The following is a 22,047-nucleotide window of genomic DNA, read 5'->3' on the forward strand; positions in this document are numbered from 1 at the left end:
TCTAGTTCCATCCATTTGCCTTCGAACTTCAAGATTATTTTTTTCCACTGAGTAGTACTCCATTGTGTAAATGTACCACATTTTCTTTATCCATTCTTCAGTTGAGGGGCATCTAGGTTGCTTCCAGGTTCTGAATATTACAAATAATGCCACTATGAACATTGTTGAACAGGTGTCCTTGTTGTATGAATGTGCATATTTTGGGTATATGCCTAAGAGTGGAATTGCTGGATCTTGTGGTAGACTGATTCCCATTTTCCTGAGGAGCTGCCATACTGATTTCCAAAGTGACTGTACAAGTTTGCACTCCCACCAGCAGTGGAGGAGTGTTCCTCTTTCTCCACATCCTCTCCAGCATAAGCTGTCATTGGTGATTTTGATTTTAGACATTCTGACAGGAGCAAGATGGTCTCAGAGTTGCTTTGATTTACATTTCCCTAATGGCTAAGGATGTTGAGCACTTTCTTAAGTATCTCTCAGCCATTTTAGATTCTTCTATTGAGACTTCTCTATTTAGTTCTGTACCCCACTTTTTAATTGGATTATTTGGTGTTTTGGTGACTAGCTTCTTGAGTTCTTTGTATATTTGGAGATCAGCCCTCTGTCAGATGTGGGGTTGGTGAATATCTTTTCCCATTCTGTGGGCTGCTGTTTTGTCTTGTTGACTGTATCCTTTGCCTTACAGAAGCTTCTCAGTTTCAGGAGGTCCCATTTATTAATTGTTGATCTCAGTGTTTGTGCTACTGGTGTTATGTTCTGGAAGCAGTCTCCTGTACCAATTCCTTCAATGGTATCTCCCACTTTCTCTTCTAAGAGGTTCAGTGTGACTGGATTTATGTTGAGGTCTTTGATCCATTTGGACTTAAGTTTTGTGTATGGTGATAGACATGAATCTATCTGCAGTCTTCTACATGCCAGCATCCAGTTATGCCAGCACCATTTGTTGAAGATGCTTTCTTTTTTCCATTGTATAATTTTAGCTTCTTTGTCAAAAATCAGGTGTTCGTAGGTGTATGGGTTAATATCAGGATTTTCAATTCGATTCCATTGGTCTACCTGTCTATTTTTGTGGCAATACCATGCCTATAGCTCTATAGGATTATAGCTCTATAGTAGAGCTTGAAGTCAAGGATGGTGATGCCTCCAGAAAGCTCCTTTGTTGTACAGCATTGTTTTGGTTATCCTGGGCCTTTTGTTTTTCCATATAAAGTTGATTATTGTTCTTTCAAGGTCTGTGAAGAATTGTGCTGGGATTTTGATGGGGAAATGCATTGAATCTATAGATTGCTTTTGACAAGATTGCCATTTTTGCTATATTGATCCTACCTATCCAAGAGCATGGGAGATCTGTCCATTTTCTGGTGTCTTCTTTAATTTGTTTCTTTAAAGACTCACAAAGTTCTTGTGACACATATCTTTCACTTGTTTGATTAGAGTTACCCCAAGATGTTTTATGTTGTTTGTGGCAATTATAAAGGGTGGTGTTTCTCTGATTTCTTTCTCAGTCCATTTATCAATCATAGTAGGGCTACTGAATTTTTTGAGTTAATCTTGTATCCTGTCACTTTGCTGAAGGTGTTTATCAGCTGTAGGAGTTCCCTTTGTGCAGACGTTTTATGAAGGTCATCTAAACAAAGTAACAATAGATAATGAATGCTTCTTACCTGACATTAGTGCTATGAACAGGAGGGGGTCATAGTCCTGATTTCTTCTTTTAAATAGAAATGAGTGTGGTCACTTTTTTTACAGTTACATTGTTTCTGTTATTTCTGTGAGTATGTACATATTTATGAGTGTGGTGTGTATGTGCATGAGCATGGGTATCTGCTGGCTCACACAGATGTCTATGTGGAAGTTAGTTCTCTCCTTCCGCCATAGACGCTGGGAGATCAAGCAGGTTAGTAGGCTTGTGTGCCAAGTGCTTTTTCCCAACAGGCCATGCTGCTTGTCCTGCACTGTGTGCTACCATGGATATGTGTATGTTCATATGTATGCTTCTGGTGCTGGGCATTGAACCCAGGTCTTCACATATGCCAGCGAGTCATGGCACCAACCCATGTCCCCAGCCTACCGCTTGTTTCACGCAGTGAAGGGGAGGGATGTGTTCTGACAAAGTGTCCTTTGATGACTTTGTGCTTGTGTCTCGGAGTGTGCTTAAATGAAGACAGTGTAATCTAGGGCCCACCATCCACAACCATGTAGTCTGCGTTGTCAGGAATATTGTGTGATACCTGGCTGTGTCAGGGAGCCTTTAAAAGCTCAGCATAGTCATTATTCCTGATACTAGTAGCACAAGAACCTTTCAGAGTCTTCCACATTTACATTAGTACACAGAGAGCTGTGCTGTTGAATAGAGTCTCTTCACATAAAGTTTAGGATATTCCTTGACATATGGTTGATACTAACAGTGACATTCTTTTCAAAGGCAAATCATTGTATTCCTGTGTAAAAGTATACATTTATACCTACATCCTCAATTTTTTTTTTTTTTTTGAGACAGGGTTTGTCTATGCCTTTGGAGGCTGTCCTGGAACTCGCTCTTGTAGACCAGGCTGGTCTTGAACTCACAGAGATCCACCTGCCTCTGCCTCCTGAGTGCTGGGATGAAAGGCATGTGTTACCCCCTCCTCAGTTTATTTTAAAAATTGCTAATAAATGTTGCAGCAATTGCTGTTATTTTCTATATCATTGTGTTGTTTCTACTATGTTAAAAATAGCAATAATTCCTGGTGTTTGTCTAGTGTTGCTATGTGTCAGGCTTTCGTTTAACCTTTTGTAAGTACATGCAGTGTTCATCTCTGTTTTCAGATGAAGCGGCTGAAGCATAGAGAAGCTATTTATTGAATGAGCAGACTAGGAATCGAGCAGTGTGTCTGGGTCCAAAGCCCAGGACTGGAGCTAGAAGACGTGGATTGACTCTTGGTTCACCACTGCAGGGCTTCAGTTCACTGCTCTGTACAGGGGCAGTGACAAGCCCCACTTCCCCGGGTGTTAAGGACATGATCTATTTATTTAGTACGTGAGGGTGAAAGCAAGTGGAAGGCAGACGTGTCGTACGCACAGTGAAAGTTGCATGCGTGTAAATGCTCAGCTCACTCCAGCTTTGTGTGGTCTTCCTTTCCATGCACGCCCCACTGCATGTATGTACTGGATTCAAAATACATTTTGTAGAGGGGACTGTCAGCAACTCTGACTCGTAATATTCTTTGTGAGTAAATGTAAATGAAATATTTGAAGGCTTTTTTGAAATGTTTTAACCCTTGTTTTGTTCCAGTCACATAGCTGTACGTGAACACACCCATGTATATCCTGTGTTATACTCGTGTTAGGTAGTAATCAACACTTGTGTGTGTGTACGTGTGGATTGTTTGTGAAAACTGGAGTGCTAATGTGTCAACAAAATGAATTTAATGTTTGAATGAAAAGCATTTTCTTAAGTTAGTATAGTCTAACTGAATTCAAACGATTTATCCAACAATTGAACAGTCAAACTGGCCTGATTTGGAAGAAGCCCAGGGAAAATTCTTAGCTCTAGATGGGGGAGTAGCAGAAGTGTTGGAGTGTTTTCAAGGGGAAACTTGTGTTTGCATTCTAATACAAGGAATTACAGAGATTAGACAAAAAATAGGAGAGGGCTTAATGCATATAAATGGGTTGTAATTATGGTGCCAAATTTTAGCACTGCCATCTATGTATTTGGGTAAATTGTCACAAAAATTATCTTGTTCAATCTTTAAATGATGAGGTTTCACATTAGCTAATTCACTGTGCTGTGAGGTGTTAAATAACTTAGCTTGTACTTTCCTGTGTGTATGTGTCTGTCTGTCTGTCTGTCTCTGTTTCTTTGTTGTTGGAAGTGGAACCCAGGGCTTCATGCACACTAAACAGGAATTCCACCACTAAGCTCATCTGCATCCCAGTTTATATTTTTATGTTGTGATTATTAGAATTTAATTAGTTTTTTGAATTAGTAGCTTAATGACCTTCCCAATAGAATTACAAGTCAGATTTGTAAATTTGTTGGTGGAGACTTTCTGCTTAAGTTTAGAGCTTTTGCTTCACCGATTCGTGAAATTCTTTTTTAAAAACATTCACATATGTAATATATATATGATAGGCATTTGATGAGTGTATGGGTTGAATGCATTAATAATAAATTCAAAGTCACCAGTAACGTACTAGTGTTGCAGTAAGGACAGAAATTAGAGCTCTTCTCCTTGGTGTCATTTAACCAAGAGGGAGCCCAGATTTGAATTCTTGACTTTGTTCTCCTTGTGTCTCTGTCATTCTATGTCTCTCTGGTGTGTGAGCCAGAATCTGTACCCACCCAAAAGCTGTCTTGTAAATGTATTATCCCTAATTCTGTGTCTGTCCTTATGTATCTGTTCTTAACAAAGGGCTGTGTTCGCTTTATTTTTTAATTTATTTTTAAATTTTATTTTTAATTGTGTGTGTAAGTGTGTGCCGTGTGTGTGTGTGTGTGTGTGTGTGTGTAAGTATGTGCCATGTGTGGGGGTGCCTATGGAGGCCAGATGCATTGGATTCCCTGGGGCTGGAGTTACACAGTTGTGAGCCACCTGAAGTGGTCCTCTGGAAGAATAGTCCATGCTCTTTACCACGGAACCATCTCTCTAACTACTTCTTTTATTGGACAGCATAGATATCATCACATGGAGAAGGAATGAGTAATACTTTACAGTAATATTTCACAATTTTACAAGGAGTTAATTCCAACTGACCCAGATAGCAAACTCTAGCAGGCTGAATGCTGCCTTCGGTCGTTATGGTGGGCATTCATTTTATAAGGCTGCTCTTAGCTGTTTTTAGCAGATAATTATCATACACATGCAAACCCATGTGCATTGCTCTTAGGTCAAGGGTATAAGAGAGTACATTAGCTTATGTGATAGAGGATTACTTGGGAAAGCCAACGCAAGTGAGGTTGGTTGTTGGTTGTTCCCTTAAAGGCAGGTTAAACAGACAGTCTGAGCACACAGTAGGACAGGAGTCTGAAGTGACTTCAAAGTCTGAAGTGACTGAGTTCCAGCAAAAGTTCCAGTCTCTTAGAATGTAACAGGTGTTTCTATCATAATGCATTACTACAGGTTATTCTCTCAGATTTCCTAGAAAGCCACTGCCGCAGTAAATTGGTTACTCCTGAAGTCCTATAAACCAATGTTGTGTGAGTTTGTGCTGTTATAATCCTCTCTATACCTTGTTTTGAGACGGGGCTCACTATGTAGCCCAGGGTGCTTGAACTCACAAGGTTCTGCTGCCACTGCCTCTAAGTGCTCTAGTGGGACCAGAGGGCTGGCATCCAGGACAGGCATTGCCAGGCGGGGCAGTACAGGCCTTTAATCCCAGAGCTCAGAGGTAGGCTGATCTCTTATGTGACATCCGTGTGTTACTGATGACTGAATTTATTATTGATGAATTTAATCCACATACCAATCAAATGCCTACTTTATGTGTGTATGTTTTTCCAAAAGAATTTCACAAATCAGTAAAGCTAAAACCCTAATATTAAGTAGAAGGTTTCCATCAGCAGTTTACAAATCTGGCTTGTAGTTCTTTTGGGAAGGTCATTCACTGTGAATTAAAAAAAAGAGAGACACATGTTGCCACACCTGGCTGACTTTCACACTTCATCTTATGAACTTCAAAGCCATTTTAAAATGTTACTCCTTTTTCTTAACTTTTCAGGAGTTGTTCAATGATCTACAGAAATTTCTAGAAACTGAAAAAGATGAATTAATTTTGGAGGGTCCAAACCCACCATTGAAGAAAATTCGTCTTCAAGAAGACGGAATGGATAATTTGAATGGAAATGGAGAGGAGGGGACCTCTGCCACAGAAGATGAGAACATTGTCTCTGAGCCTTCAGATTTGAGTGTGTGCAATGTTTGCTTAGGAATTCTTCAAGAGTTCTGTGAGAAAGAGTTTATAGCAAAGGTAAACAATCTGCCCCTCATGATAGAGCAGAGACTAGGATTCTTATGCCTACCATTCCTAAACAGTACCATCCATTTCAACGTGGTCTGTGCCAGCTGATCGCTTAAATCTCTTCTTAATTAGAAAATACCAACTCTTCTGAAATTGTCATATCACATATTGCAAAATTAAGAAGAACTGTCTGACACGCAGCATGCTGTTCTGAAACTGACACTTGTGTAGTGTGAGAACTATCAAATGCTGGTGTCATGGTGTCCGTGGAGAGTGCTCCACTCAAATGATGCAGTTTTGTTTGTTTGCCTTTGTCTTGGGCAGCGCTAGAGAGTGACTCGCCACATGCTAGGCAAGGCAGCACTTCTGAGCCTCAGCCCCAGCTCCTAGGCGAATATTGGGAAGTTGTGCAATGTCATCTCCTGGGAGGAGTTTATGATTAGAGCCACATTTCATCGATGCTTGGAAGTTTACATATCTGTAATTCTCTTATAGGTGTGTCAAAAGGTTGAAACCTCTGGGTTTGAATTCACCAGCATGGTTTTATCAGTTTCCTTCCCACCACAGCTGTCTGTGAGAGAGGTAAGGCCATTTGCACACTCAGAGCATGTGTGAAGTGTATGCTGTGCATTCCTAACTTCTAAAACCAAAACCAAGCAAAAATGAGGGTGTCAGTGGACATAGAGGCTCACACTTGTCACCTCGGCACTTGGCATGAAAGTTGAATGGTGAGCGAGTCTGAGGCCATCCTAGGCAAGCCGTGTGTACAGAACCAAGGTTGCAGTAGAGTTGCATGATGGCACATGAGCAGGCATGTTGTCACATGAGCAGGCATGTTGTCACATGAGCAGGCATGTTGTCACATGAGCAGGCATGGTCAGAAATGCCTCAGATTCATTACACAGTTGGTTTTGAAGTAATTTTTTGTTCTCAGTTTTTTTTTTTCTTGCAACCCCTCCACCTTCAGTTATGTGACCCCAGATGTGGTTGATAAAAATACCATCGAGCTAAAAGTACATAATTTGAGAACTTTCCAATTTAAGCTTCTTCTCCTAGATCTTGGTTGGGGTTTCTAATGCTGTGAAGAGACACCATACCCATGGCAACTCTTATGAGAAAAGCATTTAATTGTGGTAGCTCAGTTAACAGTTTCAGAGGTTTAGCCCATCATCGTGGAGGGACATGAAAGCAGGCAGGCGGACTCGGTGCTGGAGAGGGAGCTGAGAATCTACATCTTATCTGCGGGCAGCAGAAGCAGCTGTGCCACTGAGAGTAGCTTGAGCACAGGAGACCCAAAGCCTATCCCCACAGTGACACACCTCCTCCTACAAAGCCGTACCTTCTCCAAGGCCACACCTCCGAATGGCGCCGTTTCCTATGGAAGCCATTTTCTTTCAAATCACCACAATACTGGTTCTTAAACTTTTTAACATGTATAAGATTTATTCATAGCTAGGCATGCTGACTTCTGTTCAAAACCCAGTATTCAGGAGGCTGACAGAAGGGTTGTCGGGAATGTGAGCCCAACCTGGTGGATTTCCCAAGCACCATTTGTATGTATTCAGTCAGGTGAGGCCTAGGAATTTTCATTCTAACCACATTCACTGGTGCTGTTGTTACAAAGATTACAGTTTGAAAAATTAATACTCTTAAAATTTGTGTGTGTGCGCGCGCGCACGTGCGCACAGGAATAGAAGTCAGGACAACTTGTAGTAACTGATTTTGTCTCTCTGCCATGTGGGTCTGCCTTTACCTGCTGAACCATCTTGCCAGCTCAAAATTAAGAATTAAAAAAAAAATTATGTTCCTGAGAGGGGGGAGAAGGACATGGGATATACATTTTGGATAGGTGAATTTCAAACAATGCAAGAAAAACTGGCATAAACATCTGGGTTAAAAGATAAGTTGTAAGTCTTAGAAAGTTCAGAGAAAGCAGAAATTCAGATTTTAGTCCAAACCAAACTATTCTAATGAATGAAAGTTTTGAGAGAATCCCCATAAAGAATTGGGAGGCATGGTGACTTATGCCTGTGCTTGTAGCACTTGGGAAGCTGAGGCAGGGTGGCTGCTATGACTTGAGGCCAGCCTGGACAACGCGGGAAAAGTATGTCATAAGAAAGAGTAATTTAGAAAGAGTAAAAATGAGAAATGAAGTGTATGTCTGCAACAAGGGGATCATGAATTCGTCTTAGGTTATATAGTAAGATCCTGTTGAGAGTAGGAGGGGGGAGAAGAGGCATTTTTTTTTCTTTTGAAAAACTAAAGTGTTGTGAGTTGCCTGATTCTCAAATTGAACAATCAAGGTTTATTTTGCAAAGTTGAGATCAGTTACAAAAAAGACAAAACAAAACATAAAACCGGAAATGACAGAGTCACATTAATGCAGATTTAAGGAAGCCTGGATCTGTTAAACAACCCGAAAACTCGACCCTTCAGCGAATGAAGCTCGCAAGAATTGCCAAGGGATTTCTGTGTAGGTTAGGGACAGGGGACAGGGGACAGGGGACAGGGGACAGGCCTGTTTGGAAGGCTCGCACACTGCAGATAAATGGTAGAGAGAAAGCCGAGTTCTGGAAATTCTACTTTGCTTCTGGCCTTTCTGTCAGGGAAATGTGATCTCTCTCAAAACCAGAAAGTTGAGTGACCATTTTAGGGAGAATGAAGGCTGCACCAAGTGAAGCTTTCCTAAGTGGATTCAGGCATCTGGTTTAGTAAACTGCATTCAAGATAGATTGAAATCACTGCAGCCGCCCGTGATCTTCTGACGGCTCTTCCCCAGTGGTTGCAGACATGAAAATGGACAGCTGGCGAGCGTCCTGCAAACCTCGGTAAGATCCTGGACCAGGAGCTGCAGGGTGACCTGTGGGCACTAGCGTGAGGAAGAACGAGGTAGAGCATGGAGGCGGCAGTACCTGCTGGGGACCACTCTTGTTTCTCATGGTAGCTTCCTAACAGTGGCTGGGACACCCGCAGGGCCTGGGTGCGATCGGCTGGATTGTGCTGGGCTGTCTGTGTCCAAAAGGAGCTGAATGAATGGCTAGTGCCAAGGAGGACAGTGCTGCTAAACGTGCTGAAGGTCAGCCACATGCCACTCCGCTGCGGGAAGATGTGGACAACAGCTGCTGGGCCTTGACTTTCCTCCCAAACCCTAATCTCCAAAGGTAGATCGCGGAAGCCCCCTGCTGACACCTGCGCGTGGGACCACAAGCCTCACTGAGGCGAGGGGAGAGTGCCCTGCGCATCAGAACTCTTTCCCACTCTCTCTGAATGGTGTCTTGTAGTGAAGGTATGGTGAGAACCCTCCCTATGAGCTACATGACACAGGGCGGAGAGTGCGGCCCACGTGCTGAATGCTGTAATTAACTCACAAGAACAGTCAAAAAAGATGAAATCATAAGATCAATGTGGCTTCTTATGCTTGACTTTAAACAGCAGCTGCCCAGTAAAGGAAAGGCTTACACATTGACAGAGACATCTCAGGGATGTAGGTGGGAACTGGGTAAAGAAACAGTGAGCTGATTGGATGATACAAAGGGTACAGTGTAGATGATGGTTGGGTCTCAGCCCATCTGTGAGGAAAAGGGGACACTTGTGTTTGCTCCTGCTCTTAGATTTCTGCTTGAGAAGAAATAAAGACGAGTGAGACGGTTGGCTGGTTCATATTCAGAAGGTAGACTCGGGATGGAGGTAATTCTCATCCCAGAGGATTTAGCCAGAGAGGACAAGTTTTCTTTTTTTTTTTTTTTTTTTTTTTTTTTTTTTGGTTTTTCGAGACAGGGTTTCTCTGTATTGTTTTGGAGGCTGTCGGTTCAGCCTGGCCTCGAACTCACAGAGATCTGCCTGCCTCTGCCTCCCGAGTGCTGGGATTAAAGGCGTGCGCCACCACTGCCCAGCGAGAGGACAAATTTTCTAACACAGATTAAACTGAGGGTGGGTGACCACCTGGCAGGTCTGTATGAGGAAAGTAAAATCTTTTCAGCTGTTTTAACACTTTGTATTACCTCTCCTGGTAAGTCTGCATCTTTTCAGTGCAGATAAGGAGGCAAGAATAATTGTGAGCCAGGAAGTTTATTGGGATTATTTATAGGTGACTCACGCCCGATGCGCAGCCTGTGTCCGAGAATGTGGCGAGGGTGTCAGGATTGACGACACAGAGACCAGAAGGCTCCTCAAGAAGGCTCTCCTTTATTCCTACTCTGGCTGGTTATTATATACCCTGACACCAGAGGTGGATGTGGGTGGGTCTGAAGGTGGGGATAGTCTTTGCTTTGGAAAAGGTCGAGGACAGGGCGGTTCCCGGGGGCCAGCCCTTTTCATGAACTTACTGCCGCGGGCATTGTATTGTTTTTAGTAAACATTGTCTTACAGCTGCCTACTCTCCCAGGCCATGGGGAAGTGGGTCTGTGCTCAAGGTCTGGTGTCCCCACACTGTGTCACTGAAAAAGCTACCTCAGCAAGAATGGTGACTCAGGAAGGTCGCCTCATGGACTCCCTGTGCAACCTGTACCCAGCTGCTCTACCTGAGAGTCTCTTGTCTTCCCAAACTTGTTTGTTGTTTTTCTGATCTCTGCTGGGTACCCCATGAGTCTTGTGACTTTGTGAGCTTCCCGAGTCTTGTGAGTTTACTGTTTTTCTTTTTCTTTTTTCTTTTTTGATTTTGAAGATAGAACTTCTCTATCTAGCTTTGGATCTTGTTCTTAAACTCGCTTTGCAGACCAGGCTGGCCTCAAACTCACAGAGATCCACCTGCCTCTGTCTCCCTAGTGCTGGGATTAAAGGCGTGAGCCTTCAACGCCTGGTTAAGTTTACTGTTTTTAAAAAAATATTTGCCGGGCGGTGGTGGCGCACGCCTTTAATCGCAGCACTCGGGAGGCAGAGGCAGGCGGATCTCTCTCTGTGAGTTCGAGGCCAGGCTGGACCGACAGCCTCCAAAACAATACAGAGAAACCCTGTCTCGTAAAAACAAAAAAATAAAAATAAAAAATATTTATTGTATGTGTGTATAGCATGCCACAGGTGTGTGTATGTGTGTGTGTAGCATATGTCATAGGTGTATGTGTGTATGTATAATGTATGTCACAGGTATGTGTGTAGTATATGTCACAGGTGTATGTGTGTATGTATAGTGTATGTCACAGGTGTGTGTGTAGCATATGTCACAGGTGTATGTGTGTATGTATAGTGTGTCACAGGTGTGTGTGTAGCATATGTCACAGGTATGTGTGTGCCTGTGGAAGTCAGGACAGCTTGTAGGAGTCAGTTCTTTCCTTAAAATGCATAAGAACTAGAGCTCAAATATTGCTAGGCTTGAACACGAGCCTCAAAAGTGTCTGTCCCTTTTGTGAGAATGTTTCAATCTAGAGGAAATGGCTACACAATAGTCCCCCTTTCTGCTGGCTTTTACACCCTGTGGTCTTTCCTCTATGATGTTTCCAGGCCTTGGCAGGGAAGAGCAGTGTAAATGTGTGATTTCTGTCCTGTTTCTGGCTGAGCCTGGGTCACTGTGCCACAGCAGTCGAGTTATTCTCAGACACTTACTGTTGAGTTGCTGCAATAACCATCTCCCAAAGGAGAAATCTCCTTCCATTATTGAGGTTGACTGCAGCAGCGATCTGTGGGTATAAACACAAATGTTTGGAAATCAGTCAGATACACAGATCACATCTGTTTAATGAAACAGTAACAACTCCCCATTGTAGCTGTGACCTCAATCACAAGTGTTTGTCCTGGGCCTGCAGCACTGTACAGGGTTCCTTCCTGTGATGTGAGCCTTAGTCCACTTGCTGTTGTTCTGCCTTCCCGATTGGCTTCTGTAAAGCCACTCCATAGCACTGAACTGCTAATGGAAGAATGCTCCGACTAGTGTTAGGCTAAACTTGTCTTGCTAATTCTTTGAGGTTAATCTTTACCAGTTGTGTCCAGCAGAGGGCGATATTGTACCACCAGTTTGATCCATTTCCCGTTGCTCACCTAGTGACCTAATTAAATGAATTATATTGTCTCATAATGTTATTCTGGTCATATGAAACACCCTGCTTCTCAATGTGCAGTATGGGATGGTTGGAATTTTGTCATATCAAGATATTCTATTGCTTTTCTCCATGCTTTACAGGAAATGCCAATTGTGTAGCAGCACTTTTTGCTTAAGAAATTATCTTAAAATTTTAAAAATGAGTATCTTTTAAAGTTGGCTTTATTTAAGTTTGTGGACTCCTTATTAGGTTGTACCCATTGGTCTCATTTAGGATCTGGAAAAAAACCTGAATGCCTTTGTCCTAAGAATGCAGCCTCACCTGGCCTAGTGTAGCTCCTGGAGTCACTCAGAGGGCTGACAGGGTTGTGAGGGCTGGGCTTTCTAGGGCTCTGCATCGATGCCCTGCACTAATCCAGACAAAGGAAAGAGACAGGGAGTGCATGCTCAGTTTTGTGTGAATTTGCAGATCCTAGGACTTCTCTGAATTGGATTCTTCAGTAAAACCTCCCCCTTTGCAAGTGTCTATGCTTATTCTAAAGAACAGTGGTTTTTCTACTTATGTTTAGTTCATAGTTCCAACTGCAAATACAGAGAACCAGTCATTTAGGATTGTAATGTGTGTGTAGACTTGAGCCGGCTGTCTTCTCATTCAGCAGGTATATTTTTCCCTTTCTCTCCATTTTCCATCTTATAATTCATATGGCAGATACTCCTTCTAGACATATGGCACACCAAAGTCCACTTTAGTCTGAAGCTCTCAGCATACAAAGCCGGCGGTTCAGTTAGTTGGTTAGAACTTACTTTGATCTCTGCAAGATCTGTGGTCCAGGGATTTTAAGTTTACAGGCTGCAGTGTGTGTGTGTGTGTGTGTGTGTAGAGGCCAGAGGTCAACCTTGGAATTCTTCAGGAGCTCGAGAGGAGGTCTCTGACTGGTCTGGACTTTGCCTGTTTGGCTAAGCTGACTGGCTGGCCAGAGCTCCTGGAATCTGTTGCCACCACTGCGTGCCAGCATTACACGGGATCAAAATCAAGTCCTCATGCTTTGGTGGTGGTGAGCACTTGACTGACAGCCCCTTCCGCACACAGCTGTGAGTGCTCAGAAGCCAGAGGAGGCCTGATGTCGCTGTCTCACTGCCTTGAGGCTCATCTCTCATTGAATGTGAGGCTAGGGTGACAGCCTCCTGTCCTAGCCCCACAGAACGGGGATTTCACATTCATATGCAGCCACCGGTGGCCTCTTAAATAGGTACAGGAGATGTGAACTCATTCTCCTGCTCTTGTCCGCTGTCACAGGCTACACCTTTAAAAAACCTTCATAGCACACAAGTACATTCATGCAGCCATCCAAATCCATCTTCCTATACAATGCGATTCCAAGAGCTTGCCCTGTAGGTGTTCCAGCACATACAGCTCTGCACTGTTAAGAGTCATAAAGAAGCCAGGGGTGACTCAGCAGGTTGACACCTGTCCCTGTGTCAGTCCCTGGGGCCTGCATGGCGGAAGGGAGAGAACCAGCGCTCACACACTGTCCTTTGACCTCAACATGCACACCATGGCGTGCACAAATGCCCACGTGCGTGTGCATACGCGCATGCACACACACACACACACACTCAAATATAGTAATAGTAAAAGAGTCATGGACTTATAGGTCTTTAGGAACCTTGCTAGTCATCTAGAACAGGGCTCCTTAGCTTTTAATGGCGTTTATTTTAGAAGATGTTAGTCATGTACTGTGACTTATCACAGCCCTGGTCAGATTCTCTCTAGGTGCGCATGCGCATTCATGCCTGTTGAGAATGTCTGGAAGAGACTCTGTGCATTTTCTTAACTTCTCAAAATACTTTTTTAAATTAAATTTTTTTTCATTTTGCATACCAACCCCAGTTCCCTCTCCCTCCCCTTCTCCTGCCCCCCCCTTCCACCCATCCCACTCACCCCCATCCACTCCTCAGAGAGGGCAAGGCCTCCCTTGGAGAGTCTAAAAATTTTGTCTAGCATACCAAGTTTGGGCAGGACCAAGCCCCTCCCCCCGCATCAAGGCTGAGCAAGGCATCTCACCATAGTAAATAGGTTCCAAAAAGCCAGTTCATGCACTCGGGACAAGTCCTGGTTCTATACCAGTTCCCCTGGCAGATCAAGGCACATAACCGCTACCCACATTGAAGCCACATAACTGTCACCCACATTCAGAGGGCTTAGTTCGGTTCCATGCAGGATCCCAGTCTTCAGTTCAGACTCCTTGAGCTTCCCACTAGCTTGGGTCCGCTGTCTCTGTGGTTTTCCCGGTCATGATCTTGACCCCGCCCCCCTTGCTCATATGATCCCTCTTTAACTGAACTCCAGGAGCTGAGCCCAGTGCTTGGCTGTGGATCACTCCATCTGCTTCCATCAGTTACTGGACGTAGGTTCTATGATGACAAGTAGGGTAGTCACTAATCTGATTATAGGGGAAGGCCAGCTCAGGCACCCTCTCCACTACTGCTAAGAGTTTTAGCTGGGGTCAGCCGTGTGGATTCCCAGGAACTTCCTAGCACCTGGTTTCTTCCCAACCCCATAATGGCTCCCTCTACCAAGATATCTCTTTCCCTACTCTCTCCCCCCATCCCTCCCTCAACTCAGCCACCTCAAATCTTCATGCTCCCATCCCCTATTCCATCTGAAATAGTTTTTATTATTTAAGTATACAAAGTAATAGACTTCATTGTGGTGTTTTCACAATGTGTCATTGTACTTTGTTCTAACTCAAACAGTGGTCAGGTAGGGCTGGACCATCATGGAAATATACTATATATTGGACCCCAGAGTGCAGTTGAAAGCAAATTCAAGCATGTATTTTAAATGCTTAAAGATAAATACATACACACACACATTTACTTTCTAGTTTTGTCTTTTTTCTTGGCCTGTCTCCAGCTAGTCTAGGTGGAGGAAGAGCGAGAAGGAAGAGGTTACTAAGGTTTCTACTGTGGATGTGCAGGCTGCATTAGGAACATGAACAGCCCTTAACAATGTGACATTTCCTCTTTGAATTTGCATGGTCCTATCCCTGTGAATTATCACATAGCATCTTTAGAAGTCATAGGAAGAATTGGTATTATAACAGACTTTAAAGGAAAACAGGATGAAGTAAATCCCTTAAAACAGTTTCTCTAGTGAATATATCATATTACACATGGCCACTTACCAACTGTGGGGATCCTTATGAGATGGTTTGGGGTAAATTAATTTTTAGGACTGTGGCCTAGTGCACTGTTTCAAAAAGGGGAACTTCTAATTTAGGCTCTTCCTATTTTCATGTCACACAGAGAAGTCATGCCAACCATCTTTTAAAAATATTTTTATTTTGACTGATAAAATGACTTTGCTTTAGATTAATTCTAACTGTTAGGATTGCTTCTGTAAAGTCATGTATAATAATGATAGTAAGTTGTGTATGATTTATACTTATATGAATTTATAAAGTGATTCGGTCACATATAAAATAGCTACATAAGTACTATGTTTTTCAGGAGCAGCAAGATAAACTCCTTTCTTAATAAAGTAAGCCACAGCGCTTATTGGGTGTTTGTGTAGTGCTGTCTTAACCAGCCACCACATCCCCTGAAGAAGGCTGCGTTTTTATTACTGTGATGACATTGAACCCAAGGTCACATTGCTGATAATAATAGAGTTAGAATTTGAAGTTTGATCTAGTCAACTCCCAACTCTAAGGAATTATCTAATTATTCCTGGCCATACTGCCTGCATTGTGTCAGATCCAGTGGACACTGTGTAGCAGCAGGTGCCCTGGTTCTCCAGCCTTCCTTCAGTGATGTTCCCTAAGCCTGTAGGGGTTGTGTTGTCAATACAGGAGGCTGGACATCCCATGGTCATTTATCCTCTGCATTTTGACCAGGTGTGGGTCTCGGAAGTAAGCTCTGTCTGTTTCAAAAAGAAGTTTCTTTGAAGAGGGGCGTGAGCTACACTTACCTGTGGGTATAAGGATAAGTATTTAGAATATAATTAGAAATTCTATTGACTTAGGAAAATGGCAGCAATGTGTTCTCCTCTAGGTTCAGTGACCTAGGTGGTCTGCTAGGGTTACAAGACCAGACGTGACTTCCCTCCAATGAGTAGACCTCAAGTCCTATTAGACAGTGTTGCTTACCCCCAGATGATAATGCCTCTCCTGCACCATCTTGCCATGCTTGTCGTTGCGGCTCATAGGTTTTACAGCTGTGTAGGACTGTCGAGTGCCTTTCTTTCTTGGCACCTTGCATGGTACAGTTGGATGCCATGAGAACCAGTCCCCAGGGAAGAGGTGTCCAGGGCAGTTCCAGCTCGATTCCTCCAAGTCCTGTGTCCAAACTGTGCTGTCTTCACAATAGGATCTTACCTTCAAGTTCTAGAAGGCAACTGAGGCAACACAATAACCTATATTGTTTGGCGGGGTCTCTTAGACTTCACTGACCAACAATTTGTAGATGTTTCCCATTTCTAGCATGGGGGTTTTTGTTAGATAGTCTGTGATTCTTTTTTTTTTTTTTTTTTTTTCTTTTTGAGACAGAGTTTCTCTGTGTAGCTTTATTAGAGTCTGTCCTAGAACTAGCTCTGTAGACCAGGCTGGTCTCGAACTCACAGAGATCCCCCTGCCTCTGCCTCCTGAGTGCTGGGATTAAAGGCCTGCGCCACCAACATGTGGTTTAGTCTGTGATTCCTGAAGGGTAGCAATGTCACCCCTATCTATATGCACAGGTTTATGTATGTACATATATACATATGTATTTTAGATAAACACAAAACATAATGTCCCTTTATGGCTTTTTCAGACATTCTTAATGTTGTTTGTCATCTTTCCTTGTTTTCCTTCTGTCTAATCCTCCCTCTGCCCTCCCCCGTTTCCCCCCTCCCCTAGTAGCTGGTATGTCCTACTGTTAGGCTTTGCTGATAGGTGTGGTTAGGTTTGCCTGGACCATTGCCTATTTTGACCTGCGCATCCCTTGACAAACATTAATAGCTTGAAACACTGTAGATGCTGTTCCCTTCTCAAAAGTTATGATTAAATTCAAATATTCATCATGTTACTTGCTTAAAGCTTTGTCTAAAACCAGAACTAAACATTCAGAAAAGACAAGGCTCCCAAAGTTCCCCTTTGTTATTTAATGACTTCAGTAAGCCATTTAGAAGGCTGGGTGTGTTGACACATGCAATCCTTGCACTTGGGGAGCTGCGGTTGCACCTCTGCTGCAAGTTGCATGTCAGCTTGGTCTACACAGCAAGTCACAGGCCAGCCAGGGCTGCATAACAAACAGCAAAAGAAGCAGATTACAGCCAACCCTGGTAGACTTGACTGTAATCTCAGCTACTTAGAAAGCTGAGGTAGGGAAATTATGAGTTCAAAAACAGCCTGAATAACTTAGTGAAACCCTGACTGTAGCTCAGTGCTGGAGTGGTTGGCCTACTAGGTGTCAGGCCTTAGATTCAGTCTCTAGTATCACAAGAAGAAAGGAGGAAGAAGAAATAAGTAAGCATCTTTATTTTAAATTATTATACAAACATTGAGGGCATGTGTGTTAAAAAACAATGAGCACTTTTGTTTAACTTTTCAATTATATAAGGGCCACAGTTTCCTAAAAGGTGCTTAATTTGCCTTAGGTCACTTGCTGTAAAATAGGAAAGAGCTTGAACGCAGTGCTGGGCCTCTGCAGGCAAGGCCCTGCGAAGCACATTGGGAGGTACACAAACCTCAGTGGGCGGAGATGGCTTCATCATGTACATGGTAATGCATTGTCAGAGATTTCCAGTATATTCCTGTAGTAAATTCAGGAAGTGCAGATATCAGTAGCTTGGCCTGTAACCTAACTTCCACAGTAATCACACCCACTGTTTTGGGGAAATAACTTATTTAATAAAGAGCTGTGCTGTATAGGAGGTTATGGTGCTTTTTATATTTTGCAGATGGTGCGCTCAAGATCATGGCGCTCAAGTTGCTAGTGTAGTTGGGGATGAGGTTTACAAAGATTATTGGGGAGCCGTTCTCTTGAATTGAAGAAAGTAAATCGTAGATTATTTTAAAATAGTAGAACGCACTGTCTTTAAATACATGTAAGAAGTACATACATTGATATATTCCATTGAAAAGGTCACCGGGGGTGTCTTTTAATGGGCAGACAAAAACAAATTTGTACTTAACATGTTAATTATATGGTTTCTAAAAATGTCTTAAGAGTCTGTTGTTTGAGAGTCCTTTAAAGCCGATTATTTATCAATTTAGAGACAGAGTCTCTTGTCACCTAGGCTGACCTTGAGCATTCTAAGTAGCAGAGGATAGCCCACAATCTGGATTTCCCCCATCTCCCAAGTGCTGGGGTTGTAGGTCCACAGGCACACACCACCATCGCTGAGTTGTGTGGTGCTCCGGTTTAGGGAGAACTCCAGCAAGCTAGACAAACAGTCTGTCAGCTAAGCCACATTCCCAACCCACTCCCATCCCTTATTCAGAAACTCTGAATGTAGTTTGTTTTTCCAAAGAAAAGAAGCTAAAGGAAGCTAAAGTTCCATGGAAGAGTGTTAGAAGATGTGAATGGACCAGCTTGTTTACATAACAAGTTTCAGGACAGCCGTGACTACAGAGAGACCCTGCTTCCCCTCCAAACAAACAAACAAACAAACAAACAATAGTTGAACAAAATTTATGAATCATCACTTTGTACAATGACTATACACTAAACAATTTAAAAAAGAAAAACAAGTTAGGCAAATACCCTTTCTGCTCTAGTCAAATCAGTAACAGGGTGGTTCTAGTAGTCTGCAGACAAATGTACTGTGTAGTGTTTAGTTTAATAAGTGAATTTAATGATGAGCTGAGATGTGCTGTTATACAAGATAACTTGGATAACTGAGTTCATGAAATGATGGTTAATACTTATAAAATTACGCGAACTTTTTCTTTAGGCTATAAAAGTAGTAAGTACATGCTTACTGGAAAAGAGAGGTGAGTCAGGAATGTATGAAGCTAACTTTCCTCCCTCCCACCTTCTGGAGTAACCCTTTAGTCTATCTTCTACACTTGTGCTGTGTACATAAGCACATAGATATGCTGTGCTTTAGTTTGGGCTTTAATGGAACATTCATGCTCTAGAAAGTTGCCACCTTCAAGAAATTGACAGTCTTCAGTACAGAGTTCACATATGTAAATGGAGTTCTTAATTAACCCGGAGTCAGATACAGAGGAAAATGCTGAGAAACCAGAGAGAAGGAGCAAGCCACAGCACACCTTACCTCCTCTCAGCAGACAAGAGAGCGAGTTCGTGTTTCTCCCCACTTATATTCTGTCTCTGCCCAGCCATCTCACTTCCTGTCTGTCTGTACAGACCTACAGACCTCTATGGTTAGTTAATGGCAAGCTCCATTCTCGGACCTTCAGACAGGCTTTATTTATACAAGCGAGATATCACCACACACATATGGTTAAATTATAGTGCCTTAAATTAGTTCATTTAACTAATTAGCCGGTAGTTAGATCACCTTCAGTTTTTATTACAAATGAAATTTTCAAGTGAATGTCATTGCACAAAGAACTTAATGTATCTCTATTTTTGTTTGAAAATTTTTTACATTGAGAAATGCTGGATCAAAGGTAGCAGACATTTTAAAATATGGTAAATGTTTACAAATGACCTCTTAAAAGGAGGGAACCGATTACAAATATGTGTAATCTCATACCTGCACCAACCCAGAGTGTTGTAGTTTAAAATACTTTCTAACCAACTTGCAAACATTATCTTGTTTAATTTACTTATATTTGATTTTTAACCAAAATCTTTTTTTTATTTTTTGCCTGCTATTTTATTTTATTTTTAAATTTTTATTTATTCCCTGCACTTGGGAGGCAGAGGCTGTTTCACTCACTACAGAGTGAGTTCCAGGATAGTCATGACTGTTTGACACAGAAACCCTGTCTTTAAAAAAAACAAAACAAAATTATTTATTTTTGTATCTTATGTGATTGAATGTTTTATGTGCATGTGTGTCTATGCACCAAATGTGTGTCTGTTTCTGAAAAGATAACAAAAGGGCTTTGGGTCCCCTGGGAGTGGAGTTACTATTGGTTGCGAGGTACTATTCAGGTTCTGGGAGTTAAAACTCTCCAAACGCAAACAATTGCTTTTAACCGCTGAGCCAATTTTATTTTTTAAACAAGTTTTCAAGTCTACCCTGCAACTTGCTATGCAGCCAAGACTGACCTTGAACTCCTGATCCTCCTACTTCTCCCTGCCAAGTAATGGGAACTATTTAGTTTTCTTTTTCTTTTCTTTCTTTTTTTTTTTTTTTTTTTTTTTTTTTTTTGGTTTTACGAGACAGGGCTTCTCTGTATTGTTTTGGAGGCTGTCAGTCCAGCCCAGCCTAGAACTCTGCCTCCCGAGTGCTGGGACTAAAGGCGTGCGCCACCAGTGCCCAGCTAAATTTACAATTCTCATAAAAACTTTTTGTCTAGGGAAATTTTCTGTGTATTTTTTCAATTTGTTTATTCCTCTCAATTGTGTAATATTTAGTCTTTGGTGTTTGGGAGTGTATATGTTTTAAACCTTAGTTGAAATTTTAGTGGGGAAAAAAGTTTTAGTGGGATCTATCTTTTCCTGTAACATTTCCTATTTGGTTATTAGGAACGTTGTGTGTGTGTGTGTGTGTGTGTGTGTGTGTGTGTGTGTGTGTGTGCGCGCGTGCGTGCGTGTGTGTACACATGTGTGCTTGAACACTCACGTACTTATTTATCCTGTGACTGACTGTCCCAGTCTTATTAATACCATTGGCTTTTAATTGATTGTCTTAAGTATTGTATTAGTTGTTACTAAATTGTTTTTGAAATGTGCATCTTTGCAGAATGTTGGCAGGTAATGAATTTGGTGTTATTAGTGATTTATATGAGACGTGTTTTTAAAATGAGGTTTTTACTTATATGGTAATTGATGATGGTTATAGCTAGTCTAAAGAAGGTATTCGGGATTCTCAGAAAGTTTTATGAATGTGACAGGTCATTTAATCAAACTTTTGGAGAACCACTGATCTAGATGTACACCTTATTTGGGTTACTGTTATGATAAATCACCATGACCAAAAGCAAGTTGGGGAGGAAAGGGCTTGTTTGGCTTATGCTTCTGTATCCACAGTCCATCACTGCAGGAAGTCAGGACAGGGGCTCAAGCAGGGCAGGATCCTGGAGGCAGGAGCCGGTGCAGAGGCCATGGAAGGGTGCTGCTTACTGGCTTTCTCAGTCTGCTTTCTTATAGAACCCAGGACCAACAGCCCAGGGATGGCCCCATCCACAATGGACTGCCCCCCCCATCAATCACTAATTATGAAAACGCCCTACAGCTAGATCCTTTTTTGTTTTGTTTTGTTTTCCTGTTTTATGAGATAGGGTTTCTCTGTGTAATAACCTTGGTTGTCCTGAAACTCGATATATAGACCAGACTGGCCTAGAACTAACTCACAGAGATCCACCTGCCTCTGCCTCCTGAATGAGTTACTGCACCTGCCTCCTACAGCTGTATTTTTGGAGACGTTTTATCTCAGCTGAGGTTCACTCCTTTCAGATGATTCTTGCTTGTGTCAAGACAAACCTTTTGCAGGTGCATGCATTCATCTTCTGTCCGTCTTTCAGTCTTTTAATAGACTATCCTGCTGTGCATTGTTTGCACTCGAATATGCAAACCCACCATCTCTATTTTTATTTGTTGTGTCAGGGCATGCTCATGAGCGGAGCTGCAGCCTAAAGTTCTAGCTACTTGGTTGGGTTCCTTCATTGGGGCTGCTTTTGTCCACAGGCCCTGTTTGCTTTAGGTGAGCTAGTGTCCATTTGAAATTAATATATGTCATTTCCCTTCCCCTCAACTCTTCCCATGTATCCCCTATCTTGTTCTCTCTCAAATTAATAGCCTCTTTTCCTCCAACTGTTGTTACATATATATATATGTATATATATATATGTATCTATGTATGTATATATATATCATTTATATGCATATGGTTTTAGGGTGGACCACTTGGTATTAGATAACCAATTGGGAGGCTTTTTCCTGGAAAGAGAATTTTCTCCTGCTTTCAACATTCCTTGGTGTTCTTTGTCTAGGGTTGAGGCCCCATGAGA

The 22,047-nt window shown here is 42.3% G+C and overlaps 1 protein-coding gene across 5 annotated transcripts in view; it reads left to right on the top strand.

The window, feature by feature from the left end:
* Pus10 (pseudouridine synthase 10) overlaps positions 1–22,047 on the top strand; it is a 68,742-nt gene that overhangs the window by 3,515 nt on the left and 43,180 nt on the right. For all 5 annotated transcript variants that reach the window (XM_040733166.1, XM_040733162.1, XM_040733165.1 and 2 more), the window contains 2 exons: positions 5,704–5,952; positions 6,439–6,525. In XM_040733166.1, coding sequence (XP_040589100.1) covers positions 5,704–5,952; positions 6,439–6,525 — 336 coding nt within the window. The remainder of the gene's footprint in view (positions 1–5,703; positions 5,953–6,438; positions 6,526–22,047) is intronic.

The sequence above is a fragment of the Mesocricetus auratus genome, unplaced genomic scaffold (assembly GCF_017639785.1).
Source record: "Mesocricetus auratus isolate SY011 unplaced genomic scaffold, BCM_Maur_2.0 Super-Scaffold_100029, whole genome shotgun sequence".
Classification (NCBI taxonomy): domain Eukaryota; kingdom Metazoa; phylum Chordata; class Mammalia; order Rodentia; family Cricetidae; genus Mesocricetus; species Mesocricetus auratus.